Here is an 18,476-nt window from a genome sequence, read left to right as displayed (position 1 = left end):
AGTCTTTGATGCAGCGACAACTTGCATAAATGACATACAAAAGTGTAAACTTACTAATCGATCCAAATGAAATATCAACCTACTTCTGTACGTCCTTTATATAATCATCAGACGATCTCTTCTCAGTGAACTGTAAAGCCGTAAGATGTGTGATGAAACTATAGACGCTGGTAACGCACGATTTTAGTTTGTGATCTAATCAAAAGACGATTCAGTGCATTGCTGGCTCCTCAAAACTCAAAACGAAATGTAGCTTTTGGTCGCGCTACGCCGCTACTTGCTGATAAAAGTAGTCCGCTACTGGAAAAGCTACTGTTTTAAAAGCAACTGAGCTTCTGTCAAGCTACTGAAAAATGTAGTTAAGTTAGTAGCATTGTTAATTGTAGTTAGCTACTCCCCAACACTGCTGAAATGTAAAGTGTAACCAAAACTTTTAATTTGATATAGTATTGCAAAGTGCATTTTTGAAAGTGTACTTAAATGTGTAAAGAAACAGTCATGAAAAGGTACTCTCTTTGAGTCCACTTAAGTGACCTTTATGTCATTAATATCATCATCTACAAGCGCAAGTACACAACTACAAGTGTAGATTCAGCACAGTTAAGCACACTTCTGTTTCACAAAGGAAATCAAGCATTTTCAGTTCAAAGATCCAGTTGCCTTTTTGCTATAGTATGCAGTTTTTAAGCGTGATTTCAGCTATAAAAACATCATGATACAGTTGTTGTCAGATGCTATTGCTGCTGTAACATGTTATCAAAACATAACCTTGACAATACATGTTGGTCTTTCCCCATTCAAGTCGATAGAGCTGCATTAGTTTGCTCATAGGAAACGGCCGCCTGGAGACATTACAAGATGGCCTCCGAGTGAACCGACTGGCCTTAAAGCGACTCAAACGCACTTACAAACTCATAAGGACTTCAACAAGCACCTAAAGACATCATTACTTTGTTATAGGCCGTAGATTTTAGAGGCTGTACTGTTTTATAGTAGTGTGTGTGTTGGATACCGGGGCCTCAGCTGCAGGTTGTTTGTTTGCTAACATCAGTGAAGTGGACAGGTGGCTATTAGATGAACAATACACACACTCTCGAGTCCTTTTCACCCTTCCTCTCATCCAGAGCCTTCGATCCCTGACATCGACGTTCTAGTCATTAAACGATGTAATTGTGTCATCTGTTAAGGCAGAGTCTTAAACAATTCACACTTTTTTCTGTAGATTGTGCATTTGACCGAACCCCAAATAACAGATCGAAAGATGTACTTTTAGGATCTTCGTCCATTAAGGCCGTTTGCCCCGTCCGTGACTCGTTTTCTCAGTCTATAAATGTTCTTAGATGTTTCTCCGCTGGGGAAAACTGTACGTTAATTCAACTAAATGAGGTTTCTTTTGTTAATAAGCAGAAGAGCTCTGCTCAGTGTGGCAGATTAAAGGACAAAGGGTTTTTGTTAGAGGCTTTACATGGATTTACTGCAGTCTGGAGGTGGACTGCCTTACTCAGGACAGGCCGTTTAAACGTGGCCTTTAACTTCACTGAGCCCAAGGGTCTTGTCTTGTGTACCCTTCCCCGTGACACTCAACACTCGTGACATCAAATCACACACACACACGCACACATGCTGTGTAACAGTGGCATTTCATAGACTGTCCGAGTGAGTGTTTATGCTTTAAAGTAAATGAATAGCCTATACTGTATATAAGGGTATTCTAGAACAAGTCGACATGCTCAAATACTCAGAATACATTACTGTATCCTTAATATTATATGCATTATCACATTTTTTTAATGTTTTGATTCATATTGGCGCTGGTTAGTTTGGTTAATGGCTTTGTTGAAGAATTCTTATTAAGAAAATGATTGAATACTTGAAAGCTGCTGATAAAGTGCGGCGTTACTGTTGTGCTCTATTGGGTTGAAGGATAAAAAAAATCCATGTTTCATTTTCTAAATTAAATTCACATTTATTGGCATCTCACATTAGTGTGTTACTAATGTGATTGTATCTTGCTTTTAGTCAGTTCTCTCTTCACTGTGGTCTACTGAGGAGAAAACAAAGCTTTTTTTCTATTTATTTACTTTCGTTCTGTGTGATTCATTGAATTCAGTCGTCACAGACGGCAATTATCTTTGATAATCAATGGAAATCACGTGATTTCGTTCAAATGTTTGGAATCAGGACGAAGTAAGAAAGACATTTTTAAAAGAAATGAATACTTGTATTGAGCAACGACGCATTCAGTTGATCAAAAGTGACAGTAAAGACAGTTTCCACAAAAATATGAATCAGCACAACTGTTAATAATCAACTGATATAGTCATCTGATTATAATAATACATGTTTCTTGAGCATCAAATCAGCATATTATAATGATTTCTGAAGGATCATGTGATCACAGGAATAAAATACGCTGTACTATATATTCACATGGAAAATAATTGTAATAATATTTCACAAAATGACTGTTTTTACTGTATTTCTGATCAAATAAATTTAGCATTTATGAGTATGAGACTTCCTTCAAAAACATTATAAAAATCTTACCAACCCCAATTTTCTGAACATTAGTGTATATAAAGTATAACATATTATTGATCTATTTAAAATGATTAATATTCTGTAATTTATCAGCAGGAGAGCGGACAGCATTGACGTGTTTTGATGTGGAGTGAACTGAATGTGAAATGCGCTGCCACCATCTGGAAGCTCGTGTAATTACAACATGAAAGAGGCCTGACAGGAGATGAGCTCTGATGGCAGCAGAAGCACTTATAAATAGAAAATTACAAATGTCATTGATAAACATCTAATATCTGCCGTGGCAAATATCATCCACGCTTTCAAAATCCTCACAGGTTTATCTTCACAGCCAGCAGGTTTTATTTGAGTGTGCGCAATGCGTTGAGTGCTTTCAAGCTGTCGTATTAAACGCAGCCAGTCATATTTTTATGAAGCTTATGCTACCGAAAACCAATAAAGATGGAATAGCTGAAGTGGAGAGATGTAAGTTATTATACCAAAATAGATTTTCTGCTTGCCCCTCGGTTACTCCAGAGCCATTTTCTCTCAAATGAAGCCAAACAATGAAATGTATACTTTAGTGTGTAGAGGACAGTCAGTGCAGCGCTTGATGTGTGGATCATGAGGACGCTGAATGGATGTTTATTGGGGTTTTAATTGATGCCGAGGCGTAATGCTGGTCACATGATCTGTGTGGGTGTGTGAGTGTGTGTGCTCTCTTTTGGGAGGAGATCTATCCGTTGAACCAGGTTTCTCTGATCTGAGACTGGTCTCTTGCTATGTCTGACAAGCAACATCTGTAATCTTCCCAGCTGACAAAAATATGTTCTAGAACATTTTTCTGGCATTCCCACTAAGTTATAAACGTTATTTTGAATGTTCCTTGAACATTTTTTTTACTTTTATTTTTCTTGTTTATGCGAACGTTAAAGGCCCCCCTGAAATTTTTGTTTTTGTTTTTTAGCTTTTAATATGAATATGCTAGCCTTAAGGTTATGAATAAGCTGGTGTGTTCCAAAACAATGACAAAATTCACATTTAGGAGATATAAGCATTCAAAACTCACAATCTCTCACTTCCGCTAAAATGGATGACAGATTTTCAGGCATCACCGCAGACTTCAGCTTCTGTCCAATCAAATGCTTTCTAGAATCTAAAGCTCCGCCCCCTATGCTATAAATACCACTTAGCCAAAGCGACCGTTGACACGAGGGTTGGAGATGTGTGTTCGGTTGCTGTCAAGTACGACTTGCAGTCTGTGAAGTAAACTAAACGCTATTGGCTATTTGAAAAGGGGGAGGAGCCATTCAATATGTCCCGCCTTAGCTTCCTGTTTCAGTGGAAATTACGTCAACGCATCATACAAAGCAACACGTTTCTAAGGCACTTCAGTGGGGCTTTAAGGGAACATTCGATTTTAGCATTAAGCAAACATTATGGGACCGTTACTTTTGAATGTTATTCAACATGTTAGACAAACATCCAACTAAACGTTCCATGACCGAAGCATAAATAACGTTTTTGTGCTAATGCTTTGGGTACATTATTAAAGACCAGCAGATAACTTTGAACAAACGTTCTATTAACGTTACTGGAACAATGTTTGTTCATCACTTTGAGAGAACCTTGCCAGAACGTTCCCTGTTAGCTGGGCTCTCTCACACACACTCAAAACATCTGAATATTTCTGCTATAATTACGACTAAGCTGCTTAAATGATTACTTTTTTGATTAACAGAAACTGTCTGTGAGTATTGCTATATTAAACCAACTCTCTCTTTACCGTGATCTACTTAGGAGAAAACTGAATGACAAAAAGTTATTTTTGAAATTTCAGTTTTATTTTTTATTTACTGTGTAATACGATTAATTCAGATTTGACAATCAATGAAAAATACATTAATTAAAAACACATGATTTATTTTTATTTTTATGTGCGATTCCTAGTGTGTGTGTGTGTGTGTGTGTGTGTGTGTGTGTGTGTGTGTGTGTGTGTATACTGTACACACACACACACACACACACACATATATATATATATATATATATATTTATATTTATAAATAATGAAAAGATGTTAAGATAAAATATGTAATATTATTTATATTTATATATATTATACAGACATTTATTTTGTGATTTTTGTCATAAAACAATATCATTAAATATTTATATTATTGAAATAGTTTTATTTCATTATTTATTATTATATAAGATTATATTATAGTTTCATTTTGATTTTATGTTTTGAGACGTTTCCTTAAAATATCTTCTTTAATGTTCCACAGATGAAAAAAAAACTAAATGAGTAAATGATGACACAATTTTCCTTTTGGATGAACTATTCCTTTAACTTAAACAACCACCCAGAACACCCTAGCAACCAACGAGCAAGTGGATTTATTCTCATGAACAATTATGACAATGCACTTTATTATTTTTTCTGTAAACATAGTTTATAATAATTCTGACGATTATTTTCTGAAAAGCCAGTTGTTTTTAAATCAGCATAGATGCATCGCTCACTCTCTATGATATCCCACAATCCTGTCTGTGCGGTTCGGCAGATTTCTTCCTTTTTATCGACTTAAGATTCAGTTTATATTGAGAAATAAGCATTATTTACTCATTAACCGTCATTAACCACTTGTCTGAAAGTTATCAGATGTGACATTTGGTGCTTCAGAAGTCCCAATTATTGAAAGCATATTGCTCACAGATTTCTAACTCCCACCTTCATTTGTTTTTGAATGGGTATTTTTATGAGAAATCAGCAGTGTCATTATGTTTTAAGACATTAGCACAATGTTGTAGTGTTTCCAGATGAAAGTCTGAGACTGTTTTTCTGGTTTTCCGCTGGTTCCTTCCTAATAACAGCACTGCACTATGGGCCGCTCAACAGAACAGGCTATAATTTAACATGCTGCACTTTTCCACACACTCCCCTCAGCACGATAAATCCCTCCGTTTAAAAGAATCTGCTAATAAAATGCAATCAAATGGGTGTAGTTGGTCCTTGCATGGCCTGATACTCAGAAATATAGCAGTTGTTCTTTATTTTCCGTGGCCTGATGAGGTAATGGTGAGTCATGAGGCTGGGTTAACCTCTTCTGTACATTTTTCACACAGACATTGTGGCATAACACGTCAAGTCAGTCTAGGAGATGCATTTGCTAAAACAAAGCAGATTGAACATGTCCTTCTGAACCTCAAGACACAGATGTGATGCATTACGAATATATTCCTCAAGTACATTGAGAGTTAGCTAAGTAGCTGAAGAGATATGAGATTCTTAGTTCTCTGTCTGTCACTCACTTTGACGTAGTGTTGATGTAGTGACATGACATTGATGTTGGGAGCCCCAAACACCTCTGATACTTCAGAAAAAGCCAATGAGAATTTGCATGAGCACAAGCAATAAGCTGCTGGTTGCAGTTCACTTAACAGCCACCGGAGTCACTAATAACAGGGGTTTCTTTTTTTTGTCGCATGTTTTTGTATGTTAGTTGGATTACATAACTTTGTTAGTCTCGGCATGGCTTTTGGCAGTCAAACTATTTAACATTAATAAGCAGTGAAGCAATTTTTTTTTTTTTTTTTGGGTGTGTGTGGGTTATGTCAGGGAAGTTGTATCGCTGACATTTCATGCAGCTGATGCTTGCACCCAAAAATATCAAAATGAATTGTAATTCAGAAATTAAAAACATATGAATACATTTTTTTATTGCATTTTTAATAGTGATGCACTGATATATATATCTTTTTTTTTTTTTTTTTTTGCTGAAACACAAAAAACGAAATTAAAGTTTTCATTTAGCTGAAAACCGAAAATAAAGTTTAGGTAATTAAATTTGGGTAATTGTATACTTAATTTTGGTGTAGTGTTCAAGGTGTCATGTTCCCATGTAAAGTTCTTTGGCAATGAGTCGCCTCACGTTATTTCTGCCAAACTAATTTTACATGCTGCTACTCTAGCATATCCACGTTAAGTGCATTAAATAAATGCGGACACAGTAAACCCGTCATTGGGAAAGCGCTAATTAAACAAATGTTTCGGTAAATGTTTAGAGTATGTCCCTCAATAGCTATTTCAGTCGAAACAATTTTTTTTTTTTTGTGGTTTCTCTTCTGATACTTTTTCTCAGTAGAAAAATGTGTGAAACAGGAGATTTGCTGTTGGAAAAAGTCTCCATTTACTTTGCATTTAATTCTGTTGCTGTTTAGAAGAAAGACTTAGAGATGTATCTTTCCTGTGAGCGTTTGAACCCAATATACATTTGACGTTTGAACCCCACAGACTTTTTTTGTGGAGCTATTGGGCCCTATCATACACGCGGTGCAATGCCAGGCCCGACGCAAGTGTGTTTTGCTAGTTTCAGCCCGACGCAGTTATCATTTTCACGTCCTGCGCCACATTGTTTAAATAGCAAATGCATTTGCGCCCATTTGTTCGCCCATGGGCGGCTGGTCTGAAAACGAGGTGTGTTCAGGCGCATTGTTGGACCGTTGCTATTTTGAGGAAACTGAAATAGACTGAGCCATTGACCAACTGAAAGCTGGTCTAAAGTCAATGGCGCAGTATTGTTTTTTTGTTATTTAAAGAGCGCGTTAGTAATGTGCGCCTATAGGCGGGTCCACAACACGAGTACACTCTGCTTATTACACACACAGGGACGTGTAGCAGCACACAAACTAGCCAAATATTAAAAACAAAAGGATTACAATGTAAAAGATTAATATTGTGTACTTAAAGATATGGTGGAATCCGGCTTGTCCCGTAGATGTTCTGCTTGCGCTTTAACCTCGCGCTCAAACAGATCCGTTTGCGCTCTGGAGACGCGTTCGGTCTTTCCGCTTGCAAATCCCGCCATGTAAATAGCGAATCCGCCATGGTGCGAGCGCAACTGGCTTTTAAAGGGAATGGGAGATGAGACTGATTGGTTTATTGCACGTTACGCCCAAAACACACCCATTACTCATTAAGAGAATAGAGACAACCCTTTTAGACCATGTGCCGGGAGCGCCGACCATTTTTCCCGTCGTTAAACGAGCAAAAGTGGATTCAGACACGCACTAAGTGCACTTGCTCCGTGCGCTTTAGACCATTCGCTTAGATCGTTAAAACAGGCCCCATAGGATTGTTATGTATATTTTAAGCTGTATAGCCGTGTAAATCCTCTCACTTTGTGTCAGGCAGTAAAGTAGGAGGGATGGCAGCAGCTTCTGGGACACGTGGACAGGCCGCAGAAATCGATGTGGCAGAGCCTGGTCTACTTTTGGAAGCAAAATGGCAGGATTGTGTTTTGTGTGTGTGTGTGTGTGTGCAAACAAATCTGCCCTTTAAGTCTCCATGTGTGCTCGAAAAAAGGACCAGTGGAATCGTGAGCTAAAACCGTGGCTGGCAGGGCAGCCCTTATTCCCCACAAACCTCAGCTCTTTCCTCCTCAGCCTGGCCGGCCTCCCAGAGTCTCCGGCTCTAACCTCAGCGCACACACGGAAAAGAGAAATCCCCCTTCCATCCTCTCCAGGGGCGCAGCCGAGTCTCCGCTCATGGGGAATGCAGTCGAAACGCATGTCACCTAGTTGTCGATCTTGCACGAGGGAGCAAAGATTAGGAGGTGGTGAAAGAACGGTCTGTCTCGAGTTTGACCCAGACTAGGTCTGGTTGCGTAAAGACGGGGGCGACCCGGGTACCAGCCGGTGGCGGGACAGGCATGGCGTGGGGTTTAGTGTGTGGGGTGGAAGCTCTGCTCAGTCTCTTATGTCAGATCGTCCTGTGGATGATCCAGAGGTGTTTCCTGCAGAGGATGAGGTCATGTCAACAGTGCCTACAAACCTGCTTCTACCCGGGCCACGTCTACCAGGTACTGGCGCTCTTTCCTAACCGCTTGAGGTGGCTTTGGTACTTTTGGGATCATTTCAGTCTGGATTGGGTTTCATTTGTGATGGTCTGTTTTGGATATTTGAATCTTTTACAATGGAGAATATTGTTTGGTCTTTCGTTTCTTATTTCTCAGAGTCCGCTAACTGAAGTCAGAGATTTCGGTAACACTTTACAATAAGGTTCATTAGTTAACATTAGTTAACTACCTTAGTTAACATGAGCTAAGAATGGACAATACTACTACAGCGTTAATTAATCTTAGTTAAAATACATTGTTCAAATCTAAGGCTGTATCTGTTAACATTAGTTAATGCACTGTGAACTAACATGAACAAACAATGAACAGCTAACATTAACAAATATGAATAAATACTATAACAAATCTATTGCTCATTGTTAGTTCATGTTAGTTAATGCATTAACTAATATTAACTAATGAATCTTATTGTAAAATGTTACCGAGATTTCAAAATGAAACGCATAATAAACTCGATCTGAACATTTTTTTCAAGGCTGAATAATCTGATTGTCCATATTTACAGCTCTATACTCAGACCAAAATGGTCTTGTTTTGTCTATTTTTATTTCTCTTGTTATTTTAGGAGAAACATCTGAGACGATGTTGATACTTTAATACACAACTGTGAACTTCTTTAAGTGAGAGTTACTTTTTATTAAAATACTTTTTTATGAGTCATATTCATACTGACAATCTGAGATCAGAAGCTTTTGGATTTAAACTAAGAAAAGTTGTGGTGTTACATAAAGAGAAATATGTAAGATTGATATTGTTACTATTATTACTTGTAGGCCTACTATTTCTAGGTCACTAAGCAAACATCATATACTGATAGTATAATTTGTAATGAAACAATGAATTGGAAAATATCCAAAGGATCTTTGGATACTGTACATTGTTCATTGCAATGTGATTGTAAAAGTTAATTTTCTCCAAAAAACAGCTCATGCAAACACAAATTACAGGCCTGGAGAAGGGCATTTGAAACTTTTCCAAAACATCAGTCTCATAATGCCATAACTCTGAGAAATACAGCACGTAGGTTCAGCTCTCCGCAGTGCAAATGCAAGATCTGTGCTATAGTAAGAAAGCTATACTAATGAAACTTAAAGTATTATTATCCACATTTATCCTGACCAAAGATTAAATCATATTTCGAATCATTTGGAATAGACTTTTACAAGAACACCTCAACAGCTACATGAAATTATACATCAACTCCACCACAGTATATTATAAACAGACATTTTTGGTATTGGTCGGTTTATAGCAGTATTTGTGCTGAGCTGAAAAACAAAGCAATTTTGTGTCGTTTTTGTGGTTGTATAAGATTCTTCTGGTTTGTTAACAGATGTTTTATCTATTTTAAAATGTCCAACATCCTGTTGTTATTTTCAGTGACAGAAAAATAACTAGTTTCTGTTTTGTTCTGCGCACCAAATGTGTGTTTTTCCACAAGAATGTGTGTGTGCATGGCCTCTGCTGGTGCAGAATGCAGAGACATGAGGAATCTCTTCAGTCCTGAAAGACTCGCTTCTGCTGGTTTAAATGCATCTCATTAAAAACAGATTTAAAGTTTTATTGAATTTGTCACCAAATTGCCCCTGGATTAGCAGCGATAAAAAAACAAAACAATGCATATTACTGACATTATACATAGAGCTGACCTTTGTTGCGCTGACCTTCATCCCTGTAATGTTCAGCCCTAAATGTGACAGGGTTCTGAAAGAGAAATGTTATAGGGTGTTTGTTTGTTTGTTTGTTTATTAATTTTTGTAATTAATTTTTTTGGGGGGTTGGTTTATTTTATTTTATTGGTTGGTTGGTTTTCTGGTTTGTTTGTTTGCTTGGTTGGTTAATTGGCTGTTTGTTTGTTTGTTTTTGTTTGTCTGTCTGGTTGGTTGTTTGTATAGTAAATTGGTTGGTTAGTTGTTTGTTTGTTTGTTTGTTTATTTATTAGTCTTTGTGCTGGTTGTTTTTTGTTTGGTTGTTTGCTTATTTGTTTGTTTGTTAGTTATTTTTGTTGATCGATTGTTTTTGTTTGTTTGATTGGTTGGTTTTCTGGTTTGTTTGTTTGCTTGCTAGGTTGGGTGGCAGGTTGTGTGTTTGTTTAGTTGTTTATTTATTTATTTGTTTAGTTTTCTGCTGGTTTATTTGTTTGTTTGGTTGATTGGCTGTTTTGTTTGTCTTTGGTTGGTTGTTTGTTCAGTAGATTTTGGTTGTCTGGTTTGTTTTTTGGTTGTTGTTTTTTTCTTCTGCTGGTTGATTATTTGTTTGGTTGGTTGATTGATTGGTTTGTTGGTTGGTCGTTTTGTTTGTTTGTTTGTTTGTTTTGGTTGGTTATTTTTGTTTGTTTGTTTGGTAGGTTGGTTGGCTGGCTGGCTGGATTCCAAACTTACTAGTTTAATCGTTTGAATAAAACAAAAAACAAAAAAAAACAATGTCCTTAAATGAAATTAGTGCTAGTGAAATTTCAGCATCAGGCACTTGAGAATTAACCAGCCATTTGCAGAAATGTCTCATCTCCATCTCAATTTGCTGCCAAAACAGATTCTTTCTAAGTTTGTTTTGGCTGTCGCTGTTAATAGAGATTCCTTGTGTTTTATACCTCTGGTTTTGATGACAGTTATTATGTGAAAATGTATGAAATGTTCAGTGTGTCACTATAGTGAGGAGAGAAGGTGGCAACAGTGCAGTGTGGATCATCTGACGTCATAACTGTGTCCACAGATGACCGAGGGACGCCTCTGCCAGGTGCAGCTCCTGGACGACAGAAAGCTGGAGATGTTGGTTCAGGTATAATGTCTCACAGTTCTGATCCCAGCTCTAGTCTATTACACCTCCCACTCAAGGGTAATGGACCTCAGTAAACCTCCCTGTCTCACATTATATTGATCAATGGATTTTCTCTCGCAGCCGAAGCTGTTGTCTCGTGAACTCTTGGATTTGGTCTCATCGCATTTTAACCTTAAGGAGAAGGAATACTTTGGGTTCACCTATGTGGATGACACGTGAGTGCCTCTTTTTAATGATGTTATCTACAGAGGTGCATTGTTCCCATCGAACATTTGGAAAAATCTAGCTTTTTGAAAACATAAAGGATGAAAGGATATGTCAAACCTGAATTTAAAGGGATAGATCAGCTAAAAATGAAAAATCGTTCATTAATTACTCGCTGCTCGATTTATATGGATTCATTTTACAATGTCTTTGGTGGAATGGACTTCCAATGGGGAGACAGAAATCTTACAGATTTCATTATAAATATCTTAATTTGAGTTTCAAAGATGGACAAAAGTCATATGGGTTTTGGAACAACATGAGGACAAGTAAATGATGACAATTTTGTCAATTTTAAGTGAGCTATCCCTTTAAGTTAATAGCATCAGAATGTCTGAGTTGGTTCGGATGGTTTATTTGAATGAACCAGTTCTAAACGTTGATTCACTGATTGCCCAACACTTAACCCTGTGGTACTGTTCATTTGTCCCATAATGGTTGGTACAAATGGTCTGTCAAATTGTTTTTTTTTTTTTTTTAATGAAATTATTGTAGCCTACTATATTCTAGTTCAGTAATATTTAGTATTTTTATGGGATTTATGGTTCTAAATTATATTAATGCAGTAGCTATTATCCATTTACTGTATTCGCTTTTTGAGCATGGACCTGAAAATTGAATTTCCAATTTAAACGGAGATAGATCTTGAATGCTTTGGAGCAAAGACTGAAGCTTGGTCTCTTTTTAAAGACTTTTTATGTGAAATCTATATTTTCCGAAACACATTTTACTCTAAAACTGTGAGAAAATCATAAATCTTAACAAGCTGTACTCCAAATTTGACGTTGATATCTCAAAAAAAAAAGCTTTCAGTAAGATTTTGTTTGGCCGCAGTACCAAAAGTTTCCAATAGATGAAATTTGTCTCCCATTCATTTCCAATGCGGGACCGTGAACAATACAAGTGTGACTATTTTTTTCAGGACCATTTAACCTTTTCAAATCATGTCTATGATTTTTCTTTGTGTTCACACAGCAAGTGCCAACACCTTTACCAAATTTCGTACCATTCCGATGAAATAAAAAAATTCTACAAAAAAACAAAATGTCAAATTTTTCACTCAAAAATGGCCGAACAGCACCAGTGGGATAAAAGTACATTAAAATGGAAATGCTAAAAAACTTTTTTCTTAATACTGCTGTTTTTCACAGATTGCATCAAAGTTTCCTTTACAAAAAAATACTGCTGTTAATGTTGTACCATAATATAGTATTGTTTTACATGGTAATACCATTTTACTTTAATATATACCTTGACACTGAATAATTACCATATTCATATACCATGGTATTTACAGTAAATGGTACTTTAAAGAAAACCACTGTACTGTAATAGTACACATGGGAAAACATAGTACAGTATTATCAAGGTACTATGATAAAAAAAAAACATTAATACAATGGCAGTGTTATGTTACTGTTATTATTCTAAAATGTCATCTGTTTACTTCCAAACTTACAGTGAAAGGTTGTACAAACTAGTTACAAATGTGTTCGACCAGTTAAAAAAAAAACTATTAATGCATAGCCTAACAGTGTTTCAGTCATCACTAATGCAAAATCTCATCTAGTTCTGCTCAGTTGAGTCCTGTTGAAGTCGTCTCTGTGCAGACGATTTTCATATATTAGTGCTAAATTGCAGAGCGTTTACTGGGTTGAATAAGAATGTCTGATCGCACATTTCAGCCAGATTAACTTTCCTCTTCCAGTGGTCAGTGCAAATGGTTGCAGCTGGACCGCAGAGTGCTGGAACACGACTTCTCCAAGAAATCAGGGCCTATTGCTCTTCAGTTCCTGGTGAGGTATGTGATCGCTACCTCATGATGTCTTAAGTCACATGACCACATCGACCACAGAATGCAGCACATTCCTGGACTCAATCACTGTGGTGCCGCTCCAAAGAAGCACCTTGTTTTAGATTTGAAGTGAGGCTTTTGTCTTTTGGCTACGACTCGCCCCCGTTCCATTACTACGAAATTGCGATTAACTGACGGGTTTGTCATTTGCAGGTTTTACATCGAGAGCATTTCACTTCTGAAGGAGCACACGACTGTGGAGTTATTCTTTCTGAATGCTAAGTCTGCCATCTATAACGTGAGTACATTTGTGCCTGTTTACCCACTGAAGTGATTCACTGTCTCATTTCTCGCCTCCATAAACAATTAAAAAGCCACAGACCTCAGAGCAGTAATAAGTGAGTTATTGCATACCAAGGCCATAGAAGAAGTATGTGTAACTGATTGACTTGGGAATCAAGAAAACAGAGCAATTCCTCTTAGATTCTTCACAACCATCATGACCAACATAAGGATTATGTTGTGTCATTGCAGCATGGGCAAAAAATTGATCACGCCATGGCCTGGTTTTGCTTGCGGCAGAATTGTGTCATACAGAGGAAGCATTTCAATTGTATGGAAGCTTGTTTCCGCCACAGAATAAAAAAATTTAAATGGTAATTGTGACTTTTTATCTCACAATTCAGACTTTTTTTTATGATATATTTTTGTAGAGATATAAATTAAGAAAGAAAAAAAGTCCAAACCGTGAGATCTAAACTCGCAATTGCGAGGAAAAAAGTCCGAATTGCTTGTTTATATCTAAATATATAAACAAATGAAGTCAATTCTGACTTTATTTCTCATAATTTCGAGTTTATAACTTAGGTTAGGGGAAATAAATTCTGAATTGCGAAATATAAACTCACAATTGCGAGGACAAATCTGAATTGCGTGTTTATATTTTAATATATCTAAATATATAAACATATATAAATATATAAACAAATAAAGTCAGTTCGAACTTTATTTCTCGCAAAGTTTATAAAGTCAAAATCGTGAGATATAAACTTGCGATTGCGAAGTAAAAAGTCAGAATTGTGAGTTTATATCAGTATATCTCAATATATATAAAAAATAAAGTCAATGCTGACTTAATTTCTTACATTTCTTAGTTTATAACTCGCAATTGCGAGGAAATAAAGTCAGAATTGCGAGATATAAACTTGAAAAGTATAAAATCTTTTAAACTTTTAAAAGATACAAACTAAATTGTCAGAACAAAAGTCAGAATTGCACATTTATATCTAAATATATAAACAAATAAAGTAAATTCTGACTTTATTTCTCGCAATTGCGAGTTTATAACTTGCACTTCTGAGAAAAAAAGTCCAAATTGTGAGATGTAAACTCGCAATTGTGGGGTAAAAAAGAATATATCTCGTATATCTCTTAATATATAAACAACGTCAATTCAGATTTTATTTCTCACGATTCAGATTTTATAACTTGCAATTCTGAGAAATAAAGTCAGAGTTGTGAGATATTTCTTGGTGGAAACAAGCTTCCATAGATTTGTGTTGTATTTGTTGAGTGGTTGTTGTGATTGTTATCAGTGGCAGAAAGCGGCAGCAGTTATATGTTCTCTCCCACACACACCTCTCTCTATCTATTTTTCTTTTCCACAGCTCACTATCCGTTCCAGTGAAATCACAATGAGTTCAACATACAGCGGCAATTTATTTATGTTATAATAAACTGTTCTAAGGCAGTTGGTTCAGTGACTATTTCATATACATGACAGACTATTTATTTATGAAAACAGTCAAAATTATTTTCAATTATTTGTGGGTAACCTAATTATTATTCATGAGCTAAGCCATTTCGCCAAGACAAATCGATGCCCATGGCAGGAATATGACATGCATAGTTTCTGCTTCCTCATTACATTAATAAATGGACATGATGAAACTGATTTTGAAGCATTCAGAGCACGTCTTTAAAAGTGATGCAAAATGAATTGTGCTTGTTTGTCCACAGGGTGACATTGAGGTGGAGAGTGAGCTGGTTTTTAAATTAGCTGCTCATGCATTGCAGGTAAAAATATCAGAGCTTTTATATATTATGACATGTTTTTCATTTTTTTAGTCAGTGTTATGTATTAAATGCACATGCTTTACATATTTTGTTTTACAGGAATCTAAAGGAGACTATACAAGGTGTGTAGTTCCACCACACTTATTTACCACAAAGTTCACGAACTTTGACAATTGTCTTTATTTCCAGGCTTTAATATCACTTTCTACTGTCAAGTGTTGAGATAAAACTCAGGGTTTTAACCCAATACTATATGAAGGCACTGCAGGAGGTCTCTGCACTCATATGTTAAACATATACCTATTTATATATAAAATATATATTCTTAAGATTAATTGGTTGCTTCTATAGAGAGCAGAGTCACCATTAAACTAAATCTCTCTCTGTCAGAGATGCAGTGAATCCAAGATATGGCAAAAGACATTAAGGGTTGTTAATTGAGAAACAAGGTCAGCATGAGATTAGAATAATGTAATAATGAAAGTTCCTTGGGTCAGAAAAGTTTAAAAGTTTGACAAGCTCTGCATTAAAGAAATATTCGTTCATCATTTACACAGAATCACGTCTTTCCAAACCAAGTCTTATTAAGTGGGGTGTTCAAGCTGCTGTTTTAGAAATAGCTAAAAAGCATGACTTTTAGTCAGTGTGAAGGTCTAAAAAGCACCATAAAAGTAGTCCGTGCGATTTGTGTGCTTTATTCAAGGCTTCGGAAGTCATACGGTAGCTTTTAATTTAAGCTGTTATTCTCTTAACTAGAGCAAACTATATAAAAATTGGTTTGTTTATTGTCTAATGTTGTCACATCTCTGTACCCTATTACTTGTCCAATAATGATTCAGTTACATCATGCAATTAACATAAAACATGTTAAAGGTTTCAGTTATTGAATCTTGTTGCATGTTGAAAGTGTATTTTTGTTGATTTTAGTGATGAAAATACCAGAGCAGAGCTGAAGAAGCTTCCAGCGTTGCCCACTAAAGTACTGAAGGAGCATCCGTCTCTAGCATACTGGTAAAACTTGCTTATTTTTTAGTTTTTTGATGTTTAATTACTAGCAGTGCTTGATGTGTCATTTAAGGCAGCGGCACAGACAGCCATGAGATTCACATTCAGAGCAGACGAGTCAGTGATGCTGAAGCTGCATTTATAGCCTTTATGGCTGATGATGCGTGCTGTCCTGTCTTTATGCTGAGGTTTGGGGGGAGGGTTGCCTCATTTCATGGGTGGGGAATATATCCTCCGTGGAGAAGATTTCATCATCCTTCTCTTTTGCAGCGAGGAACGTGTGATTGAGCACTACAAGCTGTTGAAAGGGCTCTCCAGAGGGCAGGCCATTGTGCAGTGAGTATCGGAAAAACAATGATTAGCCTCGGGGGGGGGGGGGCGGGTCATCAGAGGCGGCGTGATTTATGATTCGCTGCTTAAATCCTTCACGCCCACACCTCAGGCCTGCTGTGTGCTGATAGATCCTGGAGATGCTGTTAAACATCAATCTTGACTACATTACCTTTGTTTTAGGTATTTGACCCTGGTGGAGTCGCTGCCCACATATGGAGTGCATTATTATGAAGTGAAGGTAAAAAATATATGCAAAGCATAAAGATTAGACCAATTGCCAATATTTACATGTTTATATATATATATATATATATATATATATATACATATATATATACATATATATATATATTACAATTAATTGATTATCAATAAATTAATTCTGAACATGTTATGGCTGTTACTAAATAAAATAATTTTCAAAATATAAACCTGTAAATACAAGATATCAGACACAATAAAAACTCAGAATACATTTAATTGGATGGTATTCAGCTCTGTACTGCCTACTGTTGATAGACATCAAACAATATTGAATTACGCTCAGGACCAAGTTTAATGAATTGTGAATAATTCGAAAAAAGAATAATTCTCCGCTGGTTCCCTTCGAGATTTTGCTACGGGGTTTTATGATGGAGTCTTTCAAGTTATGTGTAAAATACAGCCTTTGGTAAACAAACTTGACGATAGTTGGTCGTTTTGTTCTACAAAGTAAACTGCACACACCCATACAGAAAAAGTGAATTTTGAAGCAGATATGTTCATTTTTGAAAACACATCTTTCTTATACTGTAAGTAACAAGATAAGGACGTTTTCCCACTCTGTTTAATATCTTAGGCATTTTTGTTACTTTTGGTCATGGATCATACTTTTTTTTGTGATGTGACTAAATCCATTTAGTGTAAATTTAGAAACATTTCAGTATTTAATAATATTAATATTTAGAAGATCTCTGAAAGGCATCAGTCTTGCGTAACTAATAGAAAGTTCTTTCTCGTCTCCTAGGATAAGCAAGGTATGCCATGGTGGCTGGGTATCAGCTATAAAGGCATTGGACAGTATGACCAACAGGATAAAGTAAAACCCCGAAAGGTACATTGTGTTTTCCTGCCTCTGGGCATTGGAGAAATAATGTGTTATCTAAATATAATCCTGAGTCATTGCACAGAGCTCAATATCCTGTCAAATCAGGCTTTGATTTCCCCAGATGTGACTCATAGCATGTCGGCACTTGCATTTATAATATATTTGCACTTGAGAACACTATGATGATATGGAAATGAGGTGTTACATTCAACGCATACAGTCTATACAGGACGTCTGCTTGTTACGCAACAGAGAACTGCTGATGAAACACACAAGTAGTAAAGCACACTTTGTACCTGCAGGTGTGTGTGGCTTGATTAGTTGGGTAATGTACAAAATTAGAGAACAACAGGACATTATCAGATTATGAGACACTGACAATTGTAATGTCAGGTGGTTCAGAAACAATAGAGAGCAGGATTCAAATGCAGTTAGATAACATTTATTAACTAAATCCTAATCCATGTAACACGCAGAGGGATACAAACTAGTGATGTTCGGTTCTTGAACAATCATTCTTTTGAGCCGGTTCATAGGAAGTAACCGGTTGAGCCGGTTCATTAATCGAACTGAATCGAACTTTAGTTGCGGGTTGATGACGCAAGACACACAAGCCAAAGTAGTGCATCCGACTCAAAAAGAGCCGAATTAGGTTCAAACAACTGTCAAATTTTGCCGAGGATTATCGATTCTG

At 36.5% G+C, this 18,476-nt stretch overlaps 1 protein-coding gene across 1 annotated transcript in view; it reads left to right on the top strand.

Annotated features, from left to right (window-relative positions):
* frmd4bb (FERM domain containing 4Bb) overlaps nt 1-18,476 on the top strand; it is a 67,008-nt gene that overhangs the window by 31,676 nt on the left and 16,856 nt on the right. The window contains exons 2-11 of the mRNA XM_084427476.1: nt 11,157-11,222; nt 11,343-11,437; nt 13,195-13,287; nt 13,495-13,579; nt 15,301-15,357; nt 15,457-15,479; nt 16,285-16,368; nt 16,633-16,698; nt 16,876-16,933; nt 17,702-17,788. Coding sequence (XP_084283602.1) covers nt 11,157-11,222; nt 11,343-11,437; nt 13,195-13,287; nt 13,495-13,579; nt 15,301-15,357; nt 15,457-15,479; nt 16,285-16,368; nt 16,633-16,698; nt 16,876-16,933; nt 17,702-17,788 — 714 coding nt within the window. The remainder of the gene's footprint in view (nt 1-11,156; nt 11,223-11,342; nt 11,438-13,194; nt 13,288-13,494; nt 13,580-15,300; nt 15,358-15,456; nt 15,480-16,284; nt 16,369-16,632; nt 16,699-16,875; nt 16,934-17,701; nt 17,789-18,476) is intronic.

This window comes from Rutilus rutilus (assembly GCF_951802725.1).
Source record: "Rutilus rutilus genome assembly, chromosome: 13".
Taxonomy (NCBI): domain Eukaryota; kingdom Metazoa; phylum Chordata; class Actinopteri; order Cypriniformes; family Leuciscidae; genus Rutilus; species Rutilus rutilus.
This window is presented reverse-complemented; position numbering and strand designations above follow the sequence as displayed.